The 24,800-nt window shown below is 58.2% G+C and overlaps 3 protein-coding genes across 4 annotated transcripts in view; 2 read left to right on the top strand and 1 right to left on the bottom strand.

The window, feature by feature from the left end:
• Nucleotides 1-3,741: 3,741 nt before the first annotated feature.
• OLFML2A (olfactomedin like 2A) lies at nucleotides 3,742-11,235 on the top strand. Of its 2 annotated transcripts, XM_014257954.2 has the most exons (8): nucleotides 3,742-3,844; nucleotides 7,546-7,809; nucleotides 7,928-8,035; nucleotides 8,141-8,326; nucleotides 8,508-8,769; nucleotides 8,882-9,115; nucleotides 9,272-9,457; nucleotides 9,691-11,235. In XM_014257954.2, the coding sequence occupies exons 1-8, from the start codon at nucleotides 3,779-3,781 to the stop codon at nucleotides 10,290-10,292; spliced, it is 1,908 nt and encodes a 635-aa protein (XP_014113429.2). In that variant the 5' UTR covers nucleotides 3,742-3,778; the 3' UTR covers nucleotides 10,293-11,235. The 2 variants fall into 2 exon arrangements, with proteins under 2 accessions (XP_014113429.2, XP_014113430.2); XM_014257955.2 differs by lacking the exon at nucleotides 8,882-9,115.
• A 6,095-nt stretch (nucleotides 11,236-17,330) lies between these two features.
• RPL35 (ribosomal protein L35) lies at nucleotides 17,331-19,204 on the bottom strand. Its single transcript, XM_014257965.2, has 4 exons — nucleotides 19,123-19,204; nucleotides 18,593-18,729; nucleotides 18,188-18,269; nucleotides 17,331-17,548 (listed from the first exon to the last, which is right to left on the bottom strand). Exons 1-4 carry the CDS (start codon nucleotides 19,123-19,125, stop codon nucleotides 17,399-17,401), a joined length of 372 nt encoding a protein of 123 aa, XP_014113440.1. The 5' UTR covers nucleotides 19,126-19,204; the 3' UTR covers nucleotides 17,331-17,398.
• A 254-nt stretch (nucleotides 19,205-19,458) lies between these two features.
• SCAI (suppressor of cancer cell invasion) overlaps nucleotides 19,459-24,800 on the top strand; it is a 33,018-nt gene continuing 27,676 nt past the window's right edge. Inside the window, exons 1-2 of the mRNA XM_088065937.1 lie at nucleotides 19,459-19,582; nucleotides 19,717-20,072. Of these exons, the coding sequence (XP_087922063.1) occupies nucleotides 19,459-19,582; nucleotides 19,717-20,072 (480 nt within the window). The remainder of the gene's footprint in view (nucleotides 19,583-19,716; nucleotides 20,073-24,800) is intronic.

Here is a 24,800-nt window from a genome sequence, read left to right as displayed (position 1 = left end):
GAAGGCTTTATTTAAATAGGCAGTTTATCAACAGGATAAACTGTGCTCCCATTCTCACAGAATGCTGGTGTAAATGCATCTGTTCAAAGCTCTACCACATAGGAGTTGAACAGTAATTCAATAAACCACTGGCATATTTTCCCCACCAAAAAAAGAAACACCACAAAGGACTTGCCAGAGGCAGGACAGAAAGATAGCTATTGCTTCCCAACAATCAAGAAATAGTCTCCCAGAAGGGAAAGTTCCCTCATTTTCTATAATACAGTATCTTTATATTGTTTTATAGCAAAGCAGGGAAAAAATCCTGTTGTTGCAATGTCACATCACACACTGCATCTGCTCAACATACAGCACTAGTCCTGGGCTCAGCACAAAAAGGCATGCATAAACCCATTTTTCTGATTAATGATCTACAGAAGACATCAATACCAAATTCCAACTTTATACCAAGAGGTATTTTTTCCATCTTTACCTCAAATCAAATAAAGGAGTTAAGTTGTTCCTGAATTAAAAGTCTTTCATTTCCCATCACAGAACTGAGTTCAGAATCCTATGCATTATTTTCTATTATTTACAAAAGCAAGAGACATCCACATTCAACAAGACAACACTGAGCTGAAATAACACTGCAGCTTCTTGTTTATTCAGAGACATTTGACTTCAGCAGCATTGCCATTCGACAACTCCATTTGTTTTTCTTCCTACATCTTCAAAGAAATGTTTATAGCAAGTAAACCAAGACCCAACTATATCAATGAAATAGTCTTTGTTAAGCAAAAGCTTATCTCATCAGATGCAAAGCAACCAAGCATAAAGAACCACTAAAAATGTCAGTGTGAGCCAGTAAAGTTTGGGAATGCTGTGGAAAAGGGAAGAGATGCAGGCAAAGGGATTTTTCTTTGAAAACCTTACATTCTTTGTGCTCTGACAACTTTCCTCTCTTCTCTGGTATGAAGTTTATCCAGATCAGTAATCTGCCCATCTGAAACTCCGATAGTTTTACGGGAACACAAAATTCAAGTACTTTCCTGATAAATCTTTCTTCCAAGACCACAGTACACAAAAGAATTGTCCAAAGTTACCACAATTTTAGATAAATCATTGTGTCCCTATTTTAGCTAAAACATAAAATAACTAAAACTATGTAAAAGCCATCATGTCTCAAACACAGAGGAAAAAGATGCCAACTGAAGCTATTGCAAAACTGATCTTAAATGGGACCCTGTTGAGAAATAATTGCTACTACTGCAGGAAAAATGAATGCCTTAATGAAATTGCTCTTTAAAAAAAAACTGTTTTTACATGTTGTCATTGATTTCCTCAGTGACAAAATATGTTTCTTACATGGAAGAGGAAATACTCAAATTGGCAAGGGAAAACCATCATCTTATATTCTAAGAATGTCAAGTGTCCCCTCAAATAATGAGGCTGCAATTGCCCGTAACTACTGAAATAAAACTACACCCCTGCATTTCAAAGTTATCCTGAGGCTTCTCTCACTGAAGACGCCAATAAACTTGCAGCAGTTTACTCTGGGTTAACACAGAAGCCACGTGCAGAGCTTAAGTTCATTAATGTCTTTAACATTAACATTTTAACACCAAGAATACAATCTGACTTTTATACCTCTGTCCTCATACAATTGTCATCGGTTTTGTTAAGATGCTGTTCCTCAAGGTATCAAAAGTACTATCAATCTTTCTTTAGAAAATGAAATATTCAGAGTCTTCATTTGCCATTATCATTTGCAGGTATTTTATAAAACCATGAATTAACAACCCAATCTTTCCTGCTCCTCCCCCAGAGGCTTTAGAAAGACTGAAGGTCAAGCAATGTCTCAACACTGCACCAGTATTTCACATTTTTGAAGGCAAAGTAGTAAAAGGTTGTTACATCACCCATTGAAAAGACTAACCATAGCCACAGGTACGTCTCTCACAAGAAACAGCTACGCAAGAAACTCTTAAAGCTAATCTGATTAATCAAAAGAGATTTCCCCCAAAATCCCACATCTATGGGAAAAACAGCAAATGCAGACAAAGCATTAATATTGTTGTACTCCTAGGGACACTAAAGCATCAAACACTTCACAAATTAAATCAGAAAGTTCAAAAAGTATTAAGGCTACATTAAAGTATTAAGAGTATTGTTAGAGTGTTATTAAAGTATCTAAGAGTATTAAGTGCCTTTCATCTAATTGGACATCTAATTAAGTGAGAAGGAATAAAGTGCTTCCAGGGACAACTCAACACATCAGGGCGGTTACAGAAATGCCCATTTCTGCAGTCCCCACACTGCCTATCTTTTGGTACCGCCCGTATCTCGAAAACCGAGGATGCTGCCTGATAAAAAGCCTCTTTTGTCTGAGCAAACCCTTTGTAGAGAACCCGAGTACCTCAAGATGGTAAAATGCAATTGTAAACCATAAAAATTGGCAGGGACATTCAAGTGCAGATGCGGCATCTGCATACGGGAAGTGTAAAAGGGTCCCAAATGGTGCCCATAAACCCCGGGCAGGGACCGGCTCACAGGGACCGAGCCGAGACACCCGCGGGGCACCGGGAGCAGCCGCGGGGCACGGCCGGGACACGGCGGGCGGCACCGGCACCCGCGGGGCTGCCCCGGGACAGCGGCCCGGAGCGCTCGGAGCGGCCCCGCGGGAGCTCGGACAGCGCGTCCGGACGGGGAAGCCGCGCTTTCGGCCGAACGGGTTCAGCTGGCAGGAAACGCCGAACCGTCCGGGGGCACCGGCTGCGGCCGGCCACCCCCGCCTGCCCGAGCGGGTCCCGGCGCCCCGGCCCGGGGGGCAGCGGCCCTTTGTTGTGCCCCACGGCCGCGGAAAGTCGCGGGGCCGCATCGGGCCCCCGGAGCCCCCCGGCAGCGCCGGCCCCGCGCCCCCGGCCCGCCCGGACCCCTCGCGATGCACTCACCGCTGCGGGGCGGCCCCTTGCTGGCGGCGCGGGGCTCCGGGAGCTCCGCGGGCGGCTCCAGCTCCATGGCGGCGCCGGGGCCGCGCCGGGCCGGGCCGGAGCTCGGCGGTCTCAGCGGCCCCGGCGGCCGCGCTGCCCCATGGCCGCTCGGGCGCTGCTGACAGCCAGGGCCGCGCCGCGCTCGGCCGGGCCGGCCGCGCCCCGCCCCCCCGGGGCACCACGGGAGCCGTAGTCCGAGCGCCGCCCGCGGGGAGCCGCGGCCCGGCCCTGACGGCCGCGCCCCCGGCCCGCCCCGAGCCCCCAGGCCCGCCCCGCCCCGCGGGCTCCGCGCCCCGGCCCGCCCCGGCTCTCCCGGGCCGGTGCACCGGGAGCGGCGGGGCGCCAGGGGGCACCCGCGGCCGAGCCCCGAGCGCTGCCCGCGGCACCGCGCACCGCGAAAGGGGGACCGGGAACCCGGCACGGGACACGGGGCTCCGGGAGAGGGGAACGGGGCTCCGCGAGAGGAGAACCGGGCACCGGGCAGCGAGCGAGGGGAACCGGGCACGGGGCATGGGGCTCCGGGAGAGGGGAACCGGGCATAGGGCATAGCCCTGGGAAACCGCACAACCCCGGCTCGCCCGGGGACACCGTCTCCTCAGAGGAGGGGATCGGCCAGCCCGGGGAGGGACGGGCAGCCCCGGTACAGCGGGAGCCCCGGGGCGGGCACGGCCAGCTCCACCCGGGGGGAACGCGCCGCCCCCGCGCCGGGCCGGGCCCTGCTGGGGCCGGTGCCGCCGCCGGGACGGGGCGGGGCAGGACGGGACGGGCGGAGCGGGCGCTCGGTGCGGGCGGTCACCGCCGCTCTCGCCATGCGGGCGCTGCTGCCCCCCGCGCTCCTGCCCCCGGCGCTGGCCGCGGTGCGCGGCGCCGCCACGGTAAGGACGGGCCGGACCGGCACCGGCACCGACCGGGACCGGGATTGCGGCCGGGAGCGATCACGGCGGTGGTCGAGAGTGGGCAGGGGCAGCCCCTTCCCTGCGGGACCGGCCCGGTGTCCCAGGCGGTCGCTGCTCTCTGTGCCCGGGCGGAGCGGCGGGGGCGCGGGCGGGGGTCCCGGAGAGAGCTGGGGCTCCGGTGCCGGTGGTCCCATCGCGGCGAGGCTTCGGCGCAGGGAATGACCCGGGCTGTGGGCGCGTTCGAGCAGTTGGAAGGTGCCTAGTTCCCGGCGCTGCGGTGATGGGCGCTGCAATGAGCGACTCCGTGCCAGAGAGAACAGCCCGGACAAGCCTTGCCCCGCGGGGGTGAGGAGCAGGAGCGGGACGGGGCAGCGGGGGGGGGGGGGGGAGGGGGGAGAGGGGGCAGCCTCCCCCCTGCATCCAGGAGCCCTCGGTTCCAGCTGGAAAACGTCTCCCACGGGGTCAATGGCCGTAGCGGGGCCGGAGCAGGGACACCGGGACCCAGCCCAGAGGAATGCTGGTGGGAGCAGCTACTGCTAGGATCACCAAATGTTAAAAAGACAGGATTTTCCAAGACATTTGGTGGAAAACGACGCTGACACAGCTGTTGTCGGCAGCACTTAGCTTGGAACAGATATCCGAAGCCTGGAATGCCCTGTTGCTTGGGCTCCCGGCGGGGTGCCAGGGGTGATGCTGGCAGGATTCAGTGATCCACGCGGTGCCGTCGCCTCCTCCATCCCTCCCTCCCCGCAGGTGCTGCCTGCTGTGCTCAGAGGTGTTTTCTCCGTTCTTGCCGTTGGATGAGATCCCATCGGTGGGCATGCGTGTGCCACACAAGCGCTTGGCATGGCTGTGTCCCCGTGACCAACACGGGATGCCCAAGCAGCGCCAGCGCCCGGGGCCTGGCCGCCGTCAGCCACGGCCCAGCCCTGCCAGCGCCGTTCTGCCTCAGCTGCAGGACGTGTTTGACACCTTGTGCCAAGCCTGGAGGAGGAAGAAGAGGAGGGTGACATGGTTTCTCTCCCGTGAAGGGGACATGCCTCCCAGCAGCTGTGCCAGAGGCGTGCGGGGCGGCAGCTTATCAACGCAGCGTGTTTTCCTCCGAGACAAGTCCTCTGGCAGCAGCCAGAGGACAGCTTAAAAGCTGGCCAAGGGTCATTGTCAAAGGTCCCGCTTTCTCCAAATAATGTCACAAACTCTGTGCTCACATGGATGCTCTTGCAAGAGGTCCCGGAAACCGGGAAAATTACCCAGCTCATAAAACTTGCAGTGAGGAAACCCTCAGCAAAGTGCGGGGTCTCTCTCCCACACCAGCCATGTGTGTGTAGCCCCCGTGGAGCTGGGACCCGCTCTGGAGGAGAGGCAGCAGCCGCCTGCCAGCACCCTGGGCCGGGGTCTGCAGCAAGTGGGGGCATCCGGGGAAAGAATCACCAGAGCCCCGGCAGGGCTGCATCAGCCCCCCACGCAGGTTTCTTGGGGAGCTCAGATTCCCACAGAGAAAGCAGAGCAGCATGGGCTGCCCTCTGCACCACGTCCCCAAGCACCCGTGCCCCGTTGGGGAGCGGGTTTGTGCGTGCCCTGGTGCGGGCTGTGCCCTGCAGGGTGCGTACAGCCAGGCACGGGCTGACAGAGGGCACCCAGCCGATGTACCGCCTGGGCGACCCTCACAGAGTCTTCCTACGTGGGAGCCTGTTTTAATACTTCCTTGCTTGTGGGCTTTTCTGTATAAATAGATCATGCAGTTCCTGTTTAGGGAAGCTGGCAAACGGCAGAGCGAGGTTTAGTGTTACGGCCCCACGTGAAGGAGGGCGGCCGAGCTGCAGAGGCACCCACAGCGCATTTCCCAAGCGGGGTGGACGTGGCCGGAGCCGGGCGGGTCTCTGGGAAGGGCTGGGGCTGGCCCTTCGTGCCGTGGGAGAGGGTCTGAGCTCCGGACACCCGCACACTGTGCAGGGTCCCGGTGTCGCGGCCGCTCCGGTGGGTTGGCTGCTCAGCTCAGCCCCGGCGGGACACGAGGGCCCCGCGCCTCCCGCCGCAGCGTGCCGGGGCCGAGGGAGGGGATGCACAGCCCACGGTCACCTGCTGCCTCGGGAACGAGCTTCCAGCACAGGCAGCTGCAGCCCTGCCCTGCAGAAGGTGCTGGGAGCAGGTGGGGTCACAGCGTGCGCCGGGGCCGGGCTGTGCTGCGGCAGTGGCACCCACACCGGTGCCTGGTGCTCTGGGTGCCGGCACGAACGGGGGACCCCGGCTGGGAACTTCAGTGGGGCTCACCAGGATCTCTCACGGGATTCCCACAAGGATGTGCGCGCACCAGGACCTCAGGCAGCGCGGTGCACACGGATGGACGCTGCTCGTGGCCAGGCCAGCCCAGCCCCGGGTGCTGTGGGGCTGTGGAGAGGGGCCGGCAGCTCGGTGCTGGCTGTGAATCGTCCTGCGTGTTTGCACAAGCGCCGGCGTGGCCATGGGGGAGGTCAGGGGGCCCGGGGACGTGCGAGCCTGGCGAGGTGGTGTTTGGGGAGGGGGTCCCTGCCCCGCTCCCTGCTGAGAGCTTGATTAGATTCTACTCAATTTACAGCCCTTTGGCTTCCTGGTGTTTTCCTTCAGCCAGCGGGACCCGGTTTCCCTTTGAACGAAAGAGGGTTTTTTGAAATGCAAAATGCGTGAAGTTTTGCAGCCCTTCAGAAAGGGGAGGAAGCCGCTGGCCCATGTGGGCTGTGGGGAGCTGGGGGTCCGTGCCCAGTTCAGGGAGAGCCTCTGCCCCGGTGCCAGCGGCGCACCAGCCCTGCGCTGGATCCCTGGGCGGCCGTGGGTGCTGCGGGCAGGCAGGACATGCACCCCGCGGGCCCCTGCCCTTTCCCACGGCGCTCTGTGCTCCGCTGTGGTCCGGGGAGGACAGGGAGCCAGAGCTCAACTTGTTTCCCAGCTCTGCCACCGTTCTGTTTCCCAGGATGAGTCAGAGTCCTTCTCCCTCCGGGGTCATCGCACTGCCTCTCCCAGCTCTCCCACCCCCCCGGGTGCTTGGAGCAGACGCATCCCTGCACTTGGGACACCCGGAGCGGGCTGGCCGAGCTCCTGCCAGCCCCGGGGTCCCCCGCGGGTGCATAGCCGGTGGCGGGGGGTGAGAGGGACTCAGCTCCCCTGTTCCTGAGCACAACGGGAGAAATTAGCTAAACCAGCCGAAAAGCACCCTGGGCTCTGTGGCGTGAATCAGGGCCATGTGTGGAAACAAGGGAGTCCTTGAGCATGTGCCTCGGGCCATCGCGGCAGACTGAGGGGCCGAGCTCACCCTGAGGTGGCTGCATGTCACCACAAACAACGAGCCCTGTGTGGGCTTGGAGCCGTGCCGTGGGGGCACAGAGGCGCTGCTGCGTCTTCATGCCACCATCCCTGCTCACTGAGGTCTTGCTGGAGTCTGGGAAACAGCCACGGAAACGAGACTGAAGTACCTGGGCCACAAAACACTGGTGGCTGCAGGGATGAGAGCTCCCTGGGCTTCGTCACAGAGCGGCGGGACAGGCTGCTCTGGACTAGACAATGCCTCACACTCTTTGGGGCACAACCGTGAGCCCCAGGGGCAGTGGGAGATCTCTGGGCAAGCAGCAGTGAGGGAGGTAGCTGTGATGGTCTGCTGGGCTTGGCAAGGTCCTGTGGGATGCCCGGGCTCATCACCTGTCCTGCAGGCTCTGGGTGATGTGGACCAGGTCCGGATGACCTCGGAGGGCTCCGACTGCCGCTGCAAGTGCATCCTGCGGCCGCTCAGCAAGGACGCCTGCAGCCGCGTCAGGAACGGCAGCGCGCGCGTGGAGGATTTCTACACCGTGGAGACGGTGAGCTCGGGGGCTGACTGCAAGTGCTCCTGCACCGCTCCCCCCTCCTCACTCAACCCCTGTGAGAATGAGTGGAAGATGGAGAAGCTGAAGAAACAGGCCCCTGAGCTCTTCAAGGTATCTGTGGTGTGGGACTGGGGGCCAGACCCCTCCCCACGCTGCGCAGCCATCCCCCTGCCCTGTGCCCCATGCCGTAGCCCTTACCCCAGGGCCCCTTCCTGCGTCCTCTCTGCAGCTGCAGTCCATGGTGGACCTGCTCGAGGGAACGCTGTACAGCATGGACCTGATGAAGGTGCACTCTTACATCAGCAAGGTGGTGGCACAGATGAACACGCTGGAGGAGGTGAGTGAGCTCCAGCAGCATCATCCCCACAGTGTCCCCATCGGGCAGCTCAGGACCACCTGAGCTGGGCCCCTGAATGGTGCTCCAGCCTCTCCTCTCCTGCAGACCATCAAGACCAACCTGAGCAGAGAGAATGACTTCATGAAGGAGAGCATCCAGCACCTCACCAACCAGATGAAACGCTATGAGAACTACTCTGACATCATGATCAGCATCAAGAAGGAGATCTCCAACCTGGGCTACCAGCTGCTGCAGAAGGATGCGGCTGCCATCCCTGAGAGCAAGGCCCAGGTACCCCAAGGCACAGGAACCCCCAGGGCCCAGCCCCATGCAGGCACAGTGGGAGCTCCCCCAGGCTTGTGGCAGGTGCACTGGGGTGACGCCTGGGCTGGTGCCTGTGCCCACTGCCTGGCATGGTGGTGGCAGGGAGGAGGAGGGAGGGAATGGGGTCCGACCAGGCTGTGCCCCCCAGGACACAACAGGTGGCAGAGAGAAAGAGGTGGGACGGTACCCCAGCACCCGCAAGGCACTGGGGGACAGGGCAGGCACCCGAGCACCCAAGGAGAAGCCGCTGAAGCCCGAAAAGCCCAAAAAGGAGAACACCAAGGCCAGGGCAGGGTCACAGCCCACAGCCAAGCCCAAGCCCCTGGCGCAGCAGCAGACTGTGGTCCGAGGCATCACGTACTACAAGGTCGGGCAGGTTGGAGCGGCGGAGGGTCCGGCTGGCAGCCGCGGTGAGTCTGGAGACAGGGCAGGGTTGGGGGGCTGGGAGGGCACATCCCACCAAGGCAGAGGGCCAGGGCCTGTCTCTGCAAACACTCTGACCCCCAGCTTGTCCCCCCACAGAAGGCCCTGTGAGAGGGGCAGTTGTGTCAGAGCAGCAGGAGGAGAGGGGCCCCCCACCCCCCTCAGCTGAGGGCACCCCAGCCCAAGCTGGTGCACAGACAGAGACCACCGTGTCCAGCACCACAGCTGCACCCAGCACTGCCCTGGCCCCCCGCAGCACCGCCCGCAGCCCCCCTGGCCCTGTCCTCGGGCATGGGGCTGACAGCACCGGGGACCCCGAAACACCAAACAGAGGTGGGTGAGCAGGGGCGGCTGGGAGAGGGCACCCAGCCCTGTGTTCCCAGCGCCCCTGGCCAAGCTGAGCCAGCAGCAATCTGCCACGGGGAAGAAGGAGGAGTCAGCTGCCTGGGGCAGGGATAAGCCTCCCTCTTCCTCCCCCTCGGCACCCAGTAAAGGAGGTGGAGTGCGAAGGCACTATCGAGTCAGTGGAGCCCCCCACGGAGCACCACAGCTACGGGCGCAATGAGGGGGCCTGGATGAAGGACCCAGCAGCCAAGGATGACCGCATCTACGTCACCAACTACTACTATGGGAACAGCCTGGTGGAGTTCAGGAGCCTCGACAACTTCAAGCAGGGTGAGGGGCAAGCAGCTGAGTGGGCACTGGGGCTCCTCCTGGGCAGGTGTTGAGTGCTGTGTGACACCAGCTGTGCTGGGCCCTGGGGCGGTGGGCAGCTGAGGGGAGCTGGGGAGCACACAGAGGGCAGCAAGGGGGACACAAGTCCCCTGTTGCTGCCAGCATGCTCTGGCCATCGTGCATGGGATCCCAGTGCTGTGGAGGGCCCCAACACCTCTCCCACCCACTCACAGGCCGCTGGAGCAACCTCTATAAGCTGCCCTACAACTGGATTGGCACTGGGCACGTGGTGTACAGAGGAGCCTTCTACTACAACCGTGCCTTCACCAAGAACATCATCAAGTACGACCTGAAGGAGCGATACGTGGCGGGCTGGGCGCAGCTCCATGACGTGGTGTATGAGGACACGACACCCTGGAAGTGGAGGGGCCACTCGGACATCGACTTCGCTGTGGATGAGAGTGGGCTTTGGGTCATCTACCCCTCGGTGGACTATGACTACTCACAGCAGGAGGTGATCGTCCTCAGCCGACTTGACCCCGTGGACCTCTCGGTGCGCAAGGAAACCACCTGGAAGACGGGTCTGAAGCGCAATACATACGGGAACTGCTTCATCATCTGTGGCATCCTCTATGCTGTGGACACCTACAGCCAAAAGGAAGGGCAGATCTCCTATGCCTTTGACACGCACACAGACACGGAGGCAGAGCTCCGACTGCCCTTCCTCAACCACTACTCCTTCACCACGCAGGTCGACTACAACCCCAAGGAGAAGGTGCTCTATGCCTGGGACAACGGCCATCAGATGACGTACGGGCTCCACTTCGTGGTCTGAGTGCCCGGGTGGGTCCCACTGCACTCCTGCACCCACCCTGTGCTGTGCCTGCCTGGGGCACCCTGACGCAGCCTGGCCCTGGCACCCCAGCTCCAGCCAGGGCTGTGGCAAGAGCCCGGCTTCCACCCCCAAACCTTCCCCATCTGCTATGGCCATCACCCGCAGTGTGCCCACTGTACTGCAGGGCAGGGAGAGCCCATAAGAGCAGCCCCCAGCAGACACGCCTGTGACAACGTGGCCCCTGGGGCCGTGGCAGCTCGGCCAGCTTCGACTTCCCAGGGACAGAGAGGAGCCCAGCCCCGCATCCTTCTGCCGCTGCTGGCACCGCCTGCCCTGCCCCAGCACACTGAACCCCTCCTGCACTGCCCCCAGCCCAGCCACACTCCCCGCACACCCACCGGGACCGCGCGTCCCATCCCTGCCGGCGGTGCCAGGGCCGGGACAGCCCCATGCCCTTGCCTGCACCGGGCCCCGTGGGGCGGGCGGGTCCCCTCACCGCCAGCCGCCAGGAACAGGTGCCAGTCGCTATTTTAGGAAATGTGGTTAAGTTGCCTTTGCTTTTGCTGATCATGAATCTGTTATTTAAATGCATTCACTGAAGCTGTGCAAGTCCCTTTCGGCAGCAGGCGTGGAGGAGCCTGCCTAGGGTGTCCTGCCTGCACACTCACCCTCACACCCACCCTCACACCCACCCTCACACCCACCCTCACACCCGCCCTCACACCCGCCCTCACACCTGCCCTCACACCCACCCTCACACCCACCCTCACACCCACCCTCACACCCACCCTCACACCTGCCCTCACACCTGCCTGCTCCCAGCACTGGACAGGGCAGCCCTCGGTCTCTCACTCTCCGTGTGAGGCAGAGCGAGGGGCTACAAGTGCTTGGCTTGGTTTTGGTCATTTTAGACATGAACAGTATTAAAATATACCAGATGTGAGAGCGAGCTGCGTGTGTTGCCGTTTGTCCTGAAGCTGGGCAGGGAGGAGTGGCCAGGCTGGCTGCTCACCATCCCCGTCCCTCGCTGCCCCTGTCCCTCGCCCCCCTTGTCCGCTGACCCGGCTTCCGTGGCCAGGAGTGCCCAGGGGTTGCTGTCACAGCTGTTGCACACCTTGCAGGTGCGTGTGCCCACACCCGGCACTCCTCGCAGCAGCAGCACGGTGCCACGGCCCTGCAGAGACAGGAGGGTCCCTGTTCCGATCCGGAACAGCCTGCCGGGTGCCGGGAAAAAGCTTTGGCAGCGCCCGGCCTCAGCCGCGGCCCGGGAGCCGTCTGGAGCCGAGGCTCGGAGCGGGGAGCAGCTGCCCTGGCGCTGCTGCCCAGCTCGGCAGGAGCTGCCCCGGCTGCGAGCGCCCTCCCGCTCCTGTCCGTGTGTGCGGGGCAGCGTCCCCCGGCCCCGCCGGGCCCCGCACGCTCCGGCTGCTGGCCACGGGCGCCTCGTGCTCCGGAGCTGGCACCGACCGCGTCCCTGGATGCGGAAAGGTTTCCCACTGCGAAGACCTGAAGCTGGTGCCAGGAGCGGGGCCCTTTCTTGGCCCCACGCTGCTCTCAGGTCCTTCTGTGACTCACGGCAGCACTGACAGCCCCTGCTCCTGTCCCTGCCCTTGCCCCTGCTCCTGTCCCTGTCCCTGTCCCTGTCCCTGTCCCTGTCCCTGTCCCTGTCCCTGCTCCTGTCCCTATCCCTGCTCCTGTCCCTGTCCCTGTCCCTGTCCCTGTCCCTATCCCTGCTCCTGTCCCTGTCCCTGTCCCTGCTCCTGTCCCTGTCCGTGCCCCGAGCCCCTGCACTGGCCATGCACTGCACCCCTCGCTTGGCCAGGGGTCCTCGCCACCAGAAAGGAGCTGGCCGACTTTTCCCCCCCGGCTGGGTCCCTGCCAGGCTTTTATCTAGCGATCCCCAGCAAATCCCTGTACAAACAATATGGATTTCTGACATTTTTTTGTGGTAAAGTAAACTCCCAGCACATCTCTAATTCCAGGGCTTTGTTGTTCTTCTGCAGGGGCTGCCGTGGCTCCGCGCTGTGCTGGGCTGGGCTACGGGCACCCCTCCGCTCCCCTCATGGAAAACACGGGGAGGAATGAAACCCACATGGTCAGAGCACTACGTTGTGTTGGGTCCTTTGGGCTGTGGTGGGGAGCTGCAGTCCCAGCAGCCCTTTTGAGCTGATCCTTGTTCTGGCATGGGTCCACGGTGGCTGGTCCCATGTTCTGCCCCTGGACCCAGTTCCAGCCGCTGGACAAGCCAAGCTGGGGAGGACAGGGGTCCCTGAGCAGGACACAGTGGGGACATGTGGGTGGGGGCAGGATGGGTTCCCACTGCCACAGGCGCTGCTGACTTCCAGACATTCCTCCTGTGCGTGGCCGGCACCACCTCAGCTCATAACGTGATTAAAAGATTAAAATCTCTCAGCTCAGCAGCAAGCAGCAAATGAAGCTTGAGACAAGGATGTTGGGGGGCTGTGGTGCTCGAAGCCCCCGTGACAGCGATGTGGTGCCTCAGGAAGGGCAGCTGAGACCATCTGGGCTGGTGGCCCTGGTGCCACAGCCCTTGCTCCCAAAATCTCCTCCTGTCCTCGGTGCAGCCAGGCAGTGAGCCCTGATCCCCCCTGCCTCCTTCTCAGTTACCGGCCAGGCTGGTTTGTTTGTGGTGGTTTTGCCTCCCTCCTGGCCCTGCTGCCCAGGCTGGCGTCCTGCTCTCCCCACGGTGCCTGAGCTGTCTCAGGGTTGAGGTTAGCTGGGGGTGGCCAGTCTTTGGGTGGGCAGGATGTACAGTGGGCAGGTGACATCCTGGGCAGAGCTTGACTATGGTTGCAGTCTGCTGGCACCTGCTGAGGGTGCAGGTGAAGCACCAAAACTTCAGTCCTTGTTCCACCCCAGGAGCTGCCTCCGCCTGGATCCCCTGCAGCTCAGCTGTCTGGGCACAGCCAGGCTCCAGGACGAGGGTCTTGGCACAGGGCTCTGCCTGGGCCATGGTGTTCAGCCATGCCAGTAGCCCCCAGGCCATCCTCGGAGAGCTGAAGGCTCAGTGCCAGCGCCGCAGCCCTCGTGCTGTGCCCCCACCCATTTGCTGCCTGTGATGTGACTTGTTTGGTGGTAGAACATTGGTGCCACCAGGGCTTCTGGTCAGTCTCCAGGAGCAGCAGGGAGGTGCAGGGACATGGTGTGATGAGGGGACACAGGTGCCCAGGCTGACAGCCCCTAGCAGCTGCGGGAAAGGGTTGGGCAGCGGGTGCTGGGCGGTGGCGGTGGCCGGAGGGAAGGGAGGGGAGCCATGGGCTCAGTGCCGCAGCTGACTCACTCACCAGTGGAAACAGAAATCTTTCCCAGGCTTACACCACCACCTCCACAGCACCCGGGCCTCGCCATGGCAGCCCCTCGGGTTGGCAGGGTGCCCCTTCTCTGGCAGCACACATGGCATGGCATGGCACGGCATGGCATGGCACAGAGCAGGGGGCTCTCACGGCTGGCTCTGCTCAGCCTGATGCGGGGGCTTTCTCCATCTCCCTGCGGATGCACAGCCAGGCTGGCTGGCAGCCCAGAGCCCCAGCACGCAGCAGCCCCAGCCCCAGGAGCCCCAGGGCCACCTTTGCCCGGGAGCCCCCAGGACGGCGGGAGCAGAGCCCTGCGGCGCAGCGCCTGCGTCCAGACACTGCCCGTATTCATGAAGCAGCAGGACCAGGGCAGTGTGGGGGCAAATCCTCCCCCAGACTGGCCAACAAAACGGGCATTCAGGGCCGGGCGCGGGCGGCCGCCCTGGACAGACCGAGGCCGTCCACGAGGCCAGCAGGACGCGGCATTTTCCTGCCAGGCCTCACAGCGTGGGGCTTGTGGTCACCAGATGCACCAGACACGCTGCTCGCACGCAGCCACGCAGGGCCAGCTCTTCCAGCATGCCTGCCCGGGGCAAGGCACAGCCCAGGGCGCTGGGATGTGCCCAGGTGGTCGCTCCCAAACTCCCTGCACCACAAAGCACTTGGCATGTCCCTCCGTGTCCCGCTCCCCACACGTCCCACTGTGCAGAAACCAGGGACAGCCCTGTGGTAGCGCACAGGGCAGCAGCCAAGGACTGTCCTGAGGGAAGAAGGTGACAGGATCAATGCCAGGAGCGTTAGGAGATCTGGGGATTGCATCCATCACAGCAAACACCAGCCAAGGGAGGTGGGTCCTAGGCTTTCCTTGGAAATATTTGGTTTACAGTTGGACTCAATCTTGAGGGTCTTCGCCATCCTAACAGACTGATTATACAGCTCACATCTGCCCCTGCCCCCTCTGCTGCTCCTCCTCCCCCAGCCCCCAGGCCCTGCCCCAGATGTAGAATTGGGTCCAGGAGCGGGTGTTGCCAGCTCCCACACACACCATCCGCTCCGGGCCGGTCCTGCTGTGCTGGCCAGAAACATCTGGTCCTGTTGGATGCATTCCAGGGCGCAGGGCCAGCTCTCCCTCTGCAGCAGCACCAGCCCTGGGCCGTGCCCTGCAGCCAGCCAGCAGCTGCTCCTCTGTCCTCATCCCCACCCGGGAAATTATTTATTTGTTGAAGAACACCTTTTCCCAGGAAACCTCTCCAGTGCTGAGGGATATCTTCAATTGCAAGGAGCAAATAAACAGTTTGAGCCTCCAAGGTTCTGGTGCTCTGCAAACACCGGTGCTAAACCCAGGGCTGGCATTGGCAGCTGTGCAGGGTCAGCGCTGCAGCACGGCGGGGTCCCTGCAACCAACCCCACAGGCAGGCAGCGCTGTGCCACAGGGGGACAGGGGCCACACCGCCTCAGGGGCACAGGGGAGACCCTCTGTGGTCCCCATAGGCAGTGCAACACTGGGATGCTCTGGGGAGTGCATGGCCCTGAGCTGGGGGTTCTGCCACTGGCCTCCCTTCTGCTGGGGACCAGCAAGGCTGGAGAGTGTTCACTCAGCCCTGACAGCAGCAGCTTCTGCCAGGGAGCTGGGGAAGCACGGCACCCTCTGGGGCTGGCTGGTGAAGTGGGAACCAGCACAGACCACCAGAGACCCTGGCCAGGACAGGCCCTGCCTTGCTCTCACAGCAGGAACAAGAGTGTTCTCCACCTGTGCCCTGGAGGAAGCCCATCACTTCACCTCTGAAACCTCTCAATCAGTCTGTTGTTCCTGGTCACTTAAAGGGCTGCTTGTCTGTAGGGTGTCTCCTGTAACAGGACAGGGCAGCTCTGATGGAAGGGCTGGATCAGTTGGTTTTGTCACACAGCTATGGAGTAATTCAGCCCCAGGATTTAGTGCAGTGCCAGAAACATGTTCACCTCCTCAAATGGCTGCTGTGGGCTGTGCTCAGACTGAAGCTGTTCTCCAGTACTGCCTCCTACTTCAGCATGGGGATGTCTCCTGGATGTTCAGTGCCTGTTTAATTAATGTTTCCCCCATTTTTGTGTTTCCCACCCTCTTGTTACTGATTGTCAAGCCAGTGATCTGTACTGACTGGATCTTTGAGACAGCAGATCCTCTCTCAGCAGAGCAGCTGCTCCTGTGGTTGGGGAGGAAGGTGATACCTGGAGCACACCCTGATGCTGTCACCAGTCTCTGCAGTGGAGTTCACAGTGTTTGCTTTGTTGTGCTGTCAGGAATGCTGGCAGAGCCACCAGACTCCCCTCAGCTGCACTGCTGGAGCAGAACAGGGCACACACCTCTCCAGAGGGAAGCCCAAACCCAGCCAGGCACCATCTGGCAGCAGCCATGTGCCCCAGCCTGCCCCATTCCCGGCACAGGGACTCAGCCCCTCTCCTGTCTCCTTCTGGCATCAGGCTCCCGGGATAGGAGTGTGTGGATCTGGGATCCTCACAGGGGGTGCTCCAGCTCCTGGGGGGCTGTGTGTGCTGGACAAGAAGCTCAGGCTCCCCCTGGAACAGTTCTGTCAGCCAGGGCAGGACACTGAGACATGGAGACACAGCCCTCTGAAAGCCTGCCTGCCTTCCTGGGAACGCGAGTGTGAGCCAAGGAGCCGGTTCCCACATGCATTGCCGTCCCCCGGCACGCTCCGGCAGCCTGGCCCAGCGCTGTGCCAGCCCAGGCCCGCTCGCTGCCAGACACGTCCCGTCCACCTCAGGCTCCAAACAAAGCCATGGCACAGCCCAGTTGACATCACAGCACGGCCACCCCTCGCCATGCCACCATATAGGGGAAATTCCCTGCGCTGCACGTGATCAGGCCTCTCTGGATAAAACCAGATTGAGGCTTAGAAAGCCTTAATTGAGGGAGCAGAATTAAGATTTTTCCTAAACAGAATCTGGATCCAATCTAGGAACTCCCTAACGGATAGGGAATCTTTTATGTTCGAATGCATTGGCTGCACTAACACAAACCATGAGTGCTGCAGTCCTCACGCTCCAACAGCACTGTGGAACTCTTCCTCACAATCAGGACCAAAAAAGGCTTTTGGAATTGCAGCTCCATCTGAGTCCCAAAGAACTCCATGGGAGACAAAGACAAACCATTTAACCCATCCTGTGCTTTGCAGGTAGAAAGAAGTGTGGAATTGTGAGGCCACAGATGCCCTGGGAGTTCAGCAGTGCCACCCCTGGAGCTCAGACCTTTATCACACCCTGAGCTCAGTGACACCCACAGAACACCTGGTCTAAAACTATTCCCTGCCCCAGGGGGTTCTCAGGAGCTATGAGCTTCCCAGGGATCTGAACCAAGTGCTGACAAGTTTCCATGAAATCCTGTAAAATCAGCTAATTAATTTGTTTCTAGTAACACTTAAACAATGGCATAAGATAAAACTTTAAACCATGATAAACAGTCATAAGTATCGACTACCAACATTTGTGAAAAGCTTCCATTTTACATCCATCTCACGTTAAATACTTCTTACATGTTTGGTTGAACCAACCACCCAGATCTGTACTCATTCATTGCCTCACTCCTCAGAGGAAAATGAACTGCCAAGTCTGTATTTTCATTAGCAGTCACAGTTCAGACACTTTCTGTGAATCCTCCCATTTCCCTCCATTAAGCTGATGACTCCTTTATGGCCTCTTTACCCACCACTACCAAAGAAACCACCAGTGACACTTCCAAACCAAACTCCATTTAATGAGCCATCCCCAGCCCCCCAGCCTGGAGCTGCAGCTTGCTCAGGGCTATGCCTTGATAGCGAATTTCCGGGCCGGGTATAATCGTTCCTTTCGCTGCTGCTTCTTGGTCTTCAGGTTCTCCTCGTGCTTGTTGAGCCTGCGCCGCATGGCCCGAGTCTTCTTGGGCCGCAGATCCAGGGGTTTGTACTTCTTGCCCTGTTTGCAAAGACATGCAGCAGCTGAGCTCAGACACTGCTCTGGGCTGGGCTCCTGCCACAGCACCAGCACCGCTGTCTGAAACTCTTTTCCTTGGCATTGTCAATGCAGTCTGGAAGTGCAGGAGACTCCACTGAGAAACACGAGTGAATTCTAACTTTTGCAGCAGCTCTGACTCAAGTTTAAGTAATGTCTAATCTTACAAGCTCTAGTTATCCAGCACCTCTTGAAAAGTTCTTTTTTTCCCCACCCAATATGATCTAATTCAAACTCAAGGAAGTAGTATTCTAAAAATTACAGAACCTTATGGAATTAAATTATTTCTTGGTCACCTACAAGATGATTAAATTCCAAACAAAAGAGTACCTGCACTTCTGCAAACTACATCTCCCAGCAAGTTCACCCCACCCTACAGAAGGGATGCTGCCAGAAGACTCCTGCAAAAGCAGACTCATACCAAGCTTGCAGAATTCTTGCACTAATATTTAAAAAGCAACCATGCCCAGAGAACTTTAAACTGAACATAAACGATAGTTTTTCATCGAGTTTTAAGCTTTTAAGTAGCAATCATTCCCATAAACTTTGTAACTGTGAACAGCAAGAGCGTAAAAGCTACTTACAGAAGATGTTTGTCCTTACCTTGTAGAACTTTCTCAAGTTCTCCTTCTGGGTCTGGTTGATGACAGTCAACACTCTGGCAATGGATTTGCGCACCACACGGCTGCAGGTGGGAAAGAGGGAGCTCAGGACACCCTGCAGGACCACGGATCAAACCCGGGGCACAGAAACCGTGTGTGATCCGGCCCCTTACACTGTGCCACACTACAGCCAACACCGGCAGCGCCCGGCTCATCTCCGCTCAACATCTCTGAGCACAGACACACACACCGACCCTCAGGCCTACTGACAGGTGCTCCTCTTCCACGCTGTTTTTTTTTTTTGTTTTTTTACAGCCCACAACAACCACAGCCCGCAAGAGCAGCTCTCAGACACGGCGCACTCGGCGGCCCCTGCCCATCTCCCCTCGCCCCCGGCCCCACTCACATCTTGGACAGCTTGGAGGCGGCCCCGCCGGTCACTTTGGCCACGCGCAGCTGCGACAGCTCCACCTTCAGATCGTCCAACTGCTTCAGCAGCTCCTCCTTCTTCTTCCCGCGCAGGTCTCGGGCCTTGATCTTGGCCTGTGGACGGCGGACAGGCCGTCAGCACCCCCCGCGACCCCCGGGCCCGCATCCCACCCTCCCTCAGCCCCCGCAGCGCCAATATGCGGGCCCAGGCCCCGCTGGGAGGTGGGCGGATTGCCGGGATTCCCAGTCCCGATGGGACAGGGGAGGATTCCCGGGCTGCCGGTCCCGGATGCCGGCGGATGCGCGGTGGCCACCCCCGCGGGATGCCGGGGAATCCCAGGCGCCGTTCCCGGGGGATCCCGGGCGCCGTTCCCGCGAGATGCCGGGTGCCGTTCCCGCGGGATACGGGCGGATGCCGGGTGCCGTCCCCGCGGGATGCCGGCGGATGCCGGGTGCCGTTCCCGCGGGATGCCGGCGGATTCCCCACCCGCGGCCCGGCTCTCTCACCATGGCGGGCGGCGCGCGGCGCGGGGCGGAAGGACGGAAGCGGCGCAGGGACGGGGGCGGGGCCGCGGCCGGACCGTACCAACGCGCGCTGGGCGGGGGGAGGAGCCTGCGCGCCGCGCGCCCTCAGCGGGAGGCGCGGTGGGCCCGGCCGGGGCGGTGGCAGGGCGGGAGGCACGGGTGGCCCCGGGCTCTGGGGCTGCAGCCCCGCGGGAGCCGCCCCGTGCTGCGGCTGCCGCCCCCGCCCTCTCTTGGCCGCCGGAGCCCGGTCAGAGCGCAGCCGGTGTTCCCGCGCTGGCCGAGGTGCGGCACTCTTACACCGACAGTGTTGGGGACGTGATGGCGGGCGGGGCGGGAGGGGCCGCCGCGGCACGGCGGAGCAGGGGCAGGGCCTTGCGCGCAGGCGGCCGCGCGGGACGGACGGACAGACGGACGGACGGAGGGACCGATCTCGTTCCCCACGGTGCCGCCGGCGCCGTATCCAAGCAGCCGCCCGCCTCACCGGCAGTCCGAGGGAGGGCGGGGTCTGTCGATTGACGGCCGGTGCAGGCAATCAGAACGCCTTCTCACCGTTAGCCTGGGTGTTCGGCCAATAAGGCGCGTACGGGGGCGGGGCTGGCCGGCGCGGACCGGCGCGAGGCGGCAGCCGCGCCCCCCGAACCTCAGCGGCGCCGCGGCCGCGCCCGGACCGGGGCCGTGCTCGGGACCGGCGGGTGTGGACGGTGATCGGGGCCGTCCGGCAGCGCCTGCCCCGCTCCGGCCCGGCCTCCAGGTGCGGGGGGCGGGGCGGCGGGGCGGGCGGGCGCGGGCGGGGCGGCGGCGGGGGCGGGCGGGAGCGGCGGCGGCTGTGGGCGCCTCGGGGCAGGCCCGGCGACGGCGCGCCCCTCACTGCGGTCTCGCCCCCTCAGAGCTCCGGGCCCGGCGGGAGAGCCCCGCCGCGCGTGGGAGCCCAGGTAAGGCGGCAGGTGCGGGCGGGGGCTGCGCGGAGCATCCCCCGGCGGCGCGGCGGGTCCGCGCCTGCTGCCGCGGTGAGGGGCGGCGGGGGCGGGAGCCACCGAGGCCCGGCGGTGGCACGGGGCCGTGCTCGCCGCTGTCTTTGCTGCTAACGGAGAGGAAGAACACGATGTGACACGTCTAACGCTTAGGCCTGGGTTGGCAGCGTAGCTGAAATAATTACCCAAACGACCCCTTCTTTATTAACTTCTCCGTTCCTCGCGCTCCCTTCCCGCTCGCGGCGGGCGAGGTCGGTGTCCAGCACGTTGGTGACAGGTAGCGGCACTTGGCATCGGCAAACGAGCCCCTTGGGATGGAATATTGCGGGATTTTACGGGAGCAGTCTGTGCAGTGCTGGATATCCAAGCTCCCGGTTTGATAGAATCATCAGTTCTGATTTTAAACTTCTATCGCAGCAGTTCCCTTGTCATCTTTTATTTTTTTTTTTTTTTTTTAAATAGAGAGGTGTCTTGGACAATAGGTGACATGAGATGCTCTTGGGGACAGAAGCTGGATGGTTGTTATGTTGTGTTAACCCCTCAGATTTCTTGCCCTATAAAAATGTCCATAACCTATTAAAGCATTCAAGATCAAGACTGCATATTTTCAGCTCTAGATCTAATCTTCCACCACCGAATAGGACCTGTTTTCATCAATGTCTGCGTTGCACGTCTGTCATTTAATAACCAGACTCCAAGCTTCTGCGCTTTAGCTGTGTCTGGGCCAAGCACATCTAGTTCTCCAACCTGCAAAATGAACCCCTTAATATTAAAAAAATCTAGATTTTGCACAAGCTATCCAAATGCAACCTGTAATTCATGGCATCTTGTCCAAGCTAATGCAAAGCAGCGCTGTGGGACCATATGAGGACTAAAATGTGAGTGAGTCTCCCAGCATGTGTGTGCTTCCCACTGCTCCTGCAGGCTGCAAGACTGCTGTGGTGGTAGCAGTCTTTGCAAATTGTAGAAAATCATCCTGGTATGGGTCTTGCTGTGGGGTTTGCAGGTGCAGTTCCTGCCTGGGGTCTCCTCACCCCGCCTGAACCCGTGGTGTGGTTGTGCTGTCCCTTGCATGGTGGAGGAAGCACTTTGGGAGCTTGGTGCCCTGCTGGGGATTGTGTGTGTAGAAAAAAGAGGCTTCATTTTCAAATCAGATTAATACAGCCTCATTCAAGATGTTTGGATAAATTGGACCACGATTTATGTTAAATGAAAGAGTGAGTCACTTCACTAGGAGCAGAGAACATTATTCTCCAGTCATTCCGGGCTGCCAGAGCAACACAGACAGTCCCAAATGTGATGGCCAGGTCCTTTACTGCAGGAAATAGAAAAACCATTCACAGAAACTATATGGAGAGGGGGAATATTTTGTGCTACAAAGGAGAATGTGATCATTGTTTTGTCTTGAAATGTAGCTACAATACAGTATCAAAATTCAGTTGGCAATCTATGTCCCTTACAAGCAAGGGAATATTTTATCACAACGATGTCTAGTTAGGCTTTGCTCTATGTGTAAGGATGATACCACGTTCTGTGTTCATTTTGCTCTTTTGAGAAAGTCGATCTACAAGTGATAAAGATGCTGAAAGTGCATTCCAGCAGGAGGAACATGAAGCTCATTGTTAATCATTTTTGTGTCCCTGTTTTATTTTGTGGAGGGAAGTAACAAAAATGGAGCGTAATGATTCAGATCATCGAGAAGTTTCTAACCCTAGTCAGTTCTGCGTTGGAATCAGATGGTGGTGCCCGTGGCCTTGCACGGAGGGCACAGATTTGGGGAGGTGGGAGCCGGGGGCTGCAGCTCTCCCGCGGCTGCTGCTCCTGTCACATGATGTTCTGCACAGTCCCCTGCTCGCACTGCAGCTGCCTCACTGCCGTGTGCCACTCACATCTCCCTTCTTCTTGCATCACTTTTATTCTGCTTTAGCTCTGTTGGCGTTAAATGGAGTTGTTGATGATCTGCTGCAGCACAGATGGATAATGGGAATTCATTGGATTATCTGGACACATTACTCTGTTGGTTTATCTTTTATTCTGCTTGGTGTGCTTTGGGTAAGGAAGGAAGATCTCTGGTGTGAAAGTCTGTGGTGGTGGTGGTGTTATTGCCTAAAGAGCTGAAATAGAACTGATATTAAACAAAAACCCCCAATGCTCCCACTAGCCCCCTAAAGCACAGTACAGCTATTGGATTTTGACCACAAAAACTTGGATGTTGATGTCTTTTTACACAGAACTTTACGCAGGTCTCATTTTTTCATAAAAATTATTGCTTTCGTTGGAGCAATCTTGGGAGAAGGACAACCAGGACCTGTAAATGCAGATTTTATAATAATTTGTTTGGTGTTCTTGCATAAGAACATTCTGCAGGTTTGGCTTTTATAGCTAAGGTGTACTGTTAAAGCACAAAAGCTCTGTTCAAGATGTATAGTTTTTAAACAGGCTGGAAAGAGGTGTGGTATGGAGCATGTGGTGCAGCTGGAGGAGACAGTTCGAAGGAGTGGACCGAGTTGTGTGTGGGAGCTGCACTGAGGGTCAAATGGAGGTCTGGTTCTGTAAAATATGTAAGGAAGTTGCCAACACAAATACTACCTTGCAGTTTACATGTGCTGAGAGAACACAGCATGGCCCTGCAGCAGGGATGGAACAGAGTAGCCATCAATCTAGTTCCCTGAGGATGTCAGGAAAGGAAGTTTGCAATACCAGAAAGCCTGGATGGAACTGCAGGTTTAGAGGACTTGTTGTTTGAAGTATTTTTAATTATTGCTATTAATATAATGGAACACAGACTAGAAGCTGAGTTTTTAAAATATAATTAAAGCAGAAGTCAGCAGAGGGATTTCTCTGCTCTGAGGCAGAGGCATGGCTCAGGAGCAGTACCTGCTCAGGAAGGTGGATTCCCAGAGTGGTGATGCTCTCCATGCAATTCCCAAGCGTGCTGGCAGCTCCCACCAAACACTGGTTTGGAGGGAAGAAGTGAACCGAAGGGATCAGAAAGCTTTCCCAAGCTTGTCCTGCGTTCCCTTTTGTTGGAATACAGTTCCATTTGGAAGGCAGCCATTGGCACCTTGGCTGAGGATGGGAACAGGCTGCAGAGTGTGACGATAGCAGCTCTCCAGATCGGGCACTGGCCTCAGCTGCCATTTGGGCCAGCCAGTAAATCATTTGGCTCGCTGGAAGGAAGCCTCTCCATCCCTTTGCTGTACAATGCTGCTTCACGTTAGCTGTTCCATTTCAAATTAATGAGTGTATATAAAAGAGTTAAACATCAGTTGTTGTCAGAGGAAAGAAAGAAAAATCTTTCTTGTAGCTGGGATGCTTTTCAGGAACTTGGCTGCTGGGAAGGCGAGAGGCATGTGCTTTTCCACCCCGCTTTAGGTGATGGCTTAGTTCAAGGGGGCCCAGATTTGGCTCAGTCAACAGTTGTGTTGGCGTCTTGCCATCAAATGTGCATAAAATGGAGCTGGCTGCAATTCCCTCCTCACTCTAACATGGAGGGGCAGCCGGAGGGACCCGAGGCCGCTGTGCCGTGCCGTAGGTTGGCTTGGTTGTGAGGGTTCCCTGGGATGTGCAATCCCTGCAGCACGAGCTCTTGCATTGTGACTGGGTCGTTGCTTTTGAATCCCTGGGTTGTATTTTGGTATCTTGTCACAACTAATGCATTTCAGCCCTCGTTGTGCCTGTGCTCCCAAAATCTCTCTCCTTTCTCACAGTGGCTTGTGTGCTTTTCCAGATGTAGGAGGTTCATCTCTCATTTGCAGGCTCTTCCTATGATTCTGTGGCTTATGTGGATTGCCACAAAATCGAGATAAAACACAACTGGCATTTTAGCTGCTCCAAGAACATTGTGTGTAAATAAACCACTAAATAGTTCAGCCTGTGAAATGTAAATACACACAGCTCACTGCCACAGCTGATGGTGTTTTTCTGTCTCCCTTCTACCCTCCCACCCCTGCCAAGAGTGGGCCAGCCTGATGATTTTTTTTCTCTTGCTCTTTCATACAAAGCAAATGACTGTTAAGTACCATGTAGGTGGTATGCAAGCAGCACGACAGATTCATTATTTGAATTTGGATAAAAAGAAGCACTTGTGTCCTCTTTCACATTGCTTCTGCACCATCTTCTGGAGATTCCTAGACTCTGATGACCCAGAAATTCTTCTTTGGTCTGACTTTGAGCTTGAGCCTATTTTTAATAGCAAACCAGTGAAGTCAGTAGAAGAGCAGAGGCCCAACTGTGATGACAATTTTAGCCTGTGCCCTTTGTTCATCCTATACACAAAAGGTCGTGAACTGCAGTCAAAGAGGGATCACAGAGGGCGCAGAACAGACAAAGGTGGAACAAATTGTCAGTGGCAGAAACATAAAGAAGGGAAGTGAAAGTTTTGTGTTCTGAAGGCGATTGAAAGCCACGTGCATCCCATGGTGAGATAATGTCTCTTGTGTTCCAAGTGAGTCTGCCCAGAGTGAATTCAGAGGAGTCTGCTGTTGAGGTGTGGCTTCCATGATCTCAGTGTAGGAGGCAGGAAGGGACTACACGGTTTCCATGGCATGATGTTAACGAGCACCTCCGCATTTTTCTGAGAGAAAAGATGCCAAAGCTGCAGTTCTGGATACAGACAGGTGTGCTTCTAAGCAATAAAAGGATTTTAAAAGATGTCTGAAACATATGAAAAGCCTGATTCCAGACAAA

The sequence above is a fragment of the Pseudopodoces humilis genome, chromosome 22 (assembly GCF_049639895.1).
Source record: "Pseudopodoces humilis isolate 2021_Gansu_Grassland_sample_001 chromosome 22, ASM4963989v1, whole genome shotgun sequence".
NCBI classification, from domain to species: Eukaryota; Metazoa; Chordata; class Aves; order Passeriformes; family Paridae; genus Pseudopodoces; species Pseudopodoces humilis.
This window is presented reverse-complemented; position numbering and strand designations above follow the sequence as displayed.

Excerpts from the sequence above, each read along its gene's own strand:
- OLFML2A (XM_014257954.2), top strand. The coding sequence starts at position 3,779 with ATGCGGGCGCTGCTGCCCCCCGCGCTCCTGCCCCCGGCGCTGGCCGCG. Across the intron at positions 3,845-7,545 it reads CGGTGCGCGGCGCCGCCACG|GCTCTGGGTGATGTGGACCA; the intron begins GTAAGGACGGGC and ends CCTGTCCTGCAG. Across the intron at positions 8,770-8,881 it reads GGGTCCGGCTGGCAGCCGCG|AAGGCCCTGTGAGAGGGGCA; the intron begins GTGAGTCTGGAG and ends GTCCCCCCACAG.
- RPL35 (XM_014257965.2), bottom strand. Across the intron at positions 18,270-18,592 it reads GCCTCCAAGCTGTCCAAGAT|CCGTGTGGTGCGCAAATCCA; the intron begins GTGAGTGGGGCC and ends TCCCACCTGCAG. Across the intron at positions 17,549-18,187 it reads ACTTGAGAAAGTTCTACAAG|GGCAAGAAGTACAAACCCCT; the intron begins GTAAGGACAAAC and ends CTTTGCAAACAG.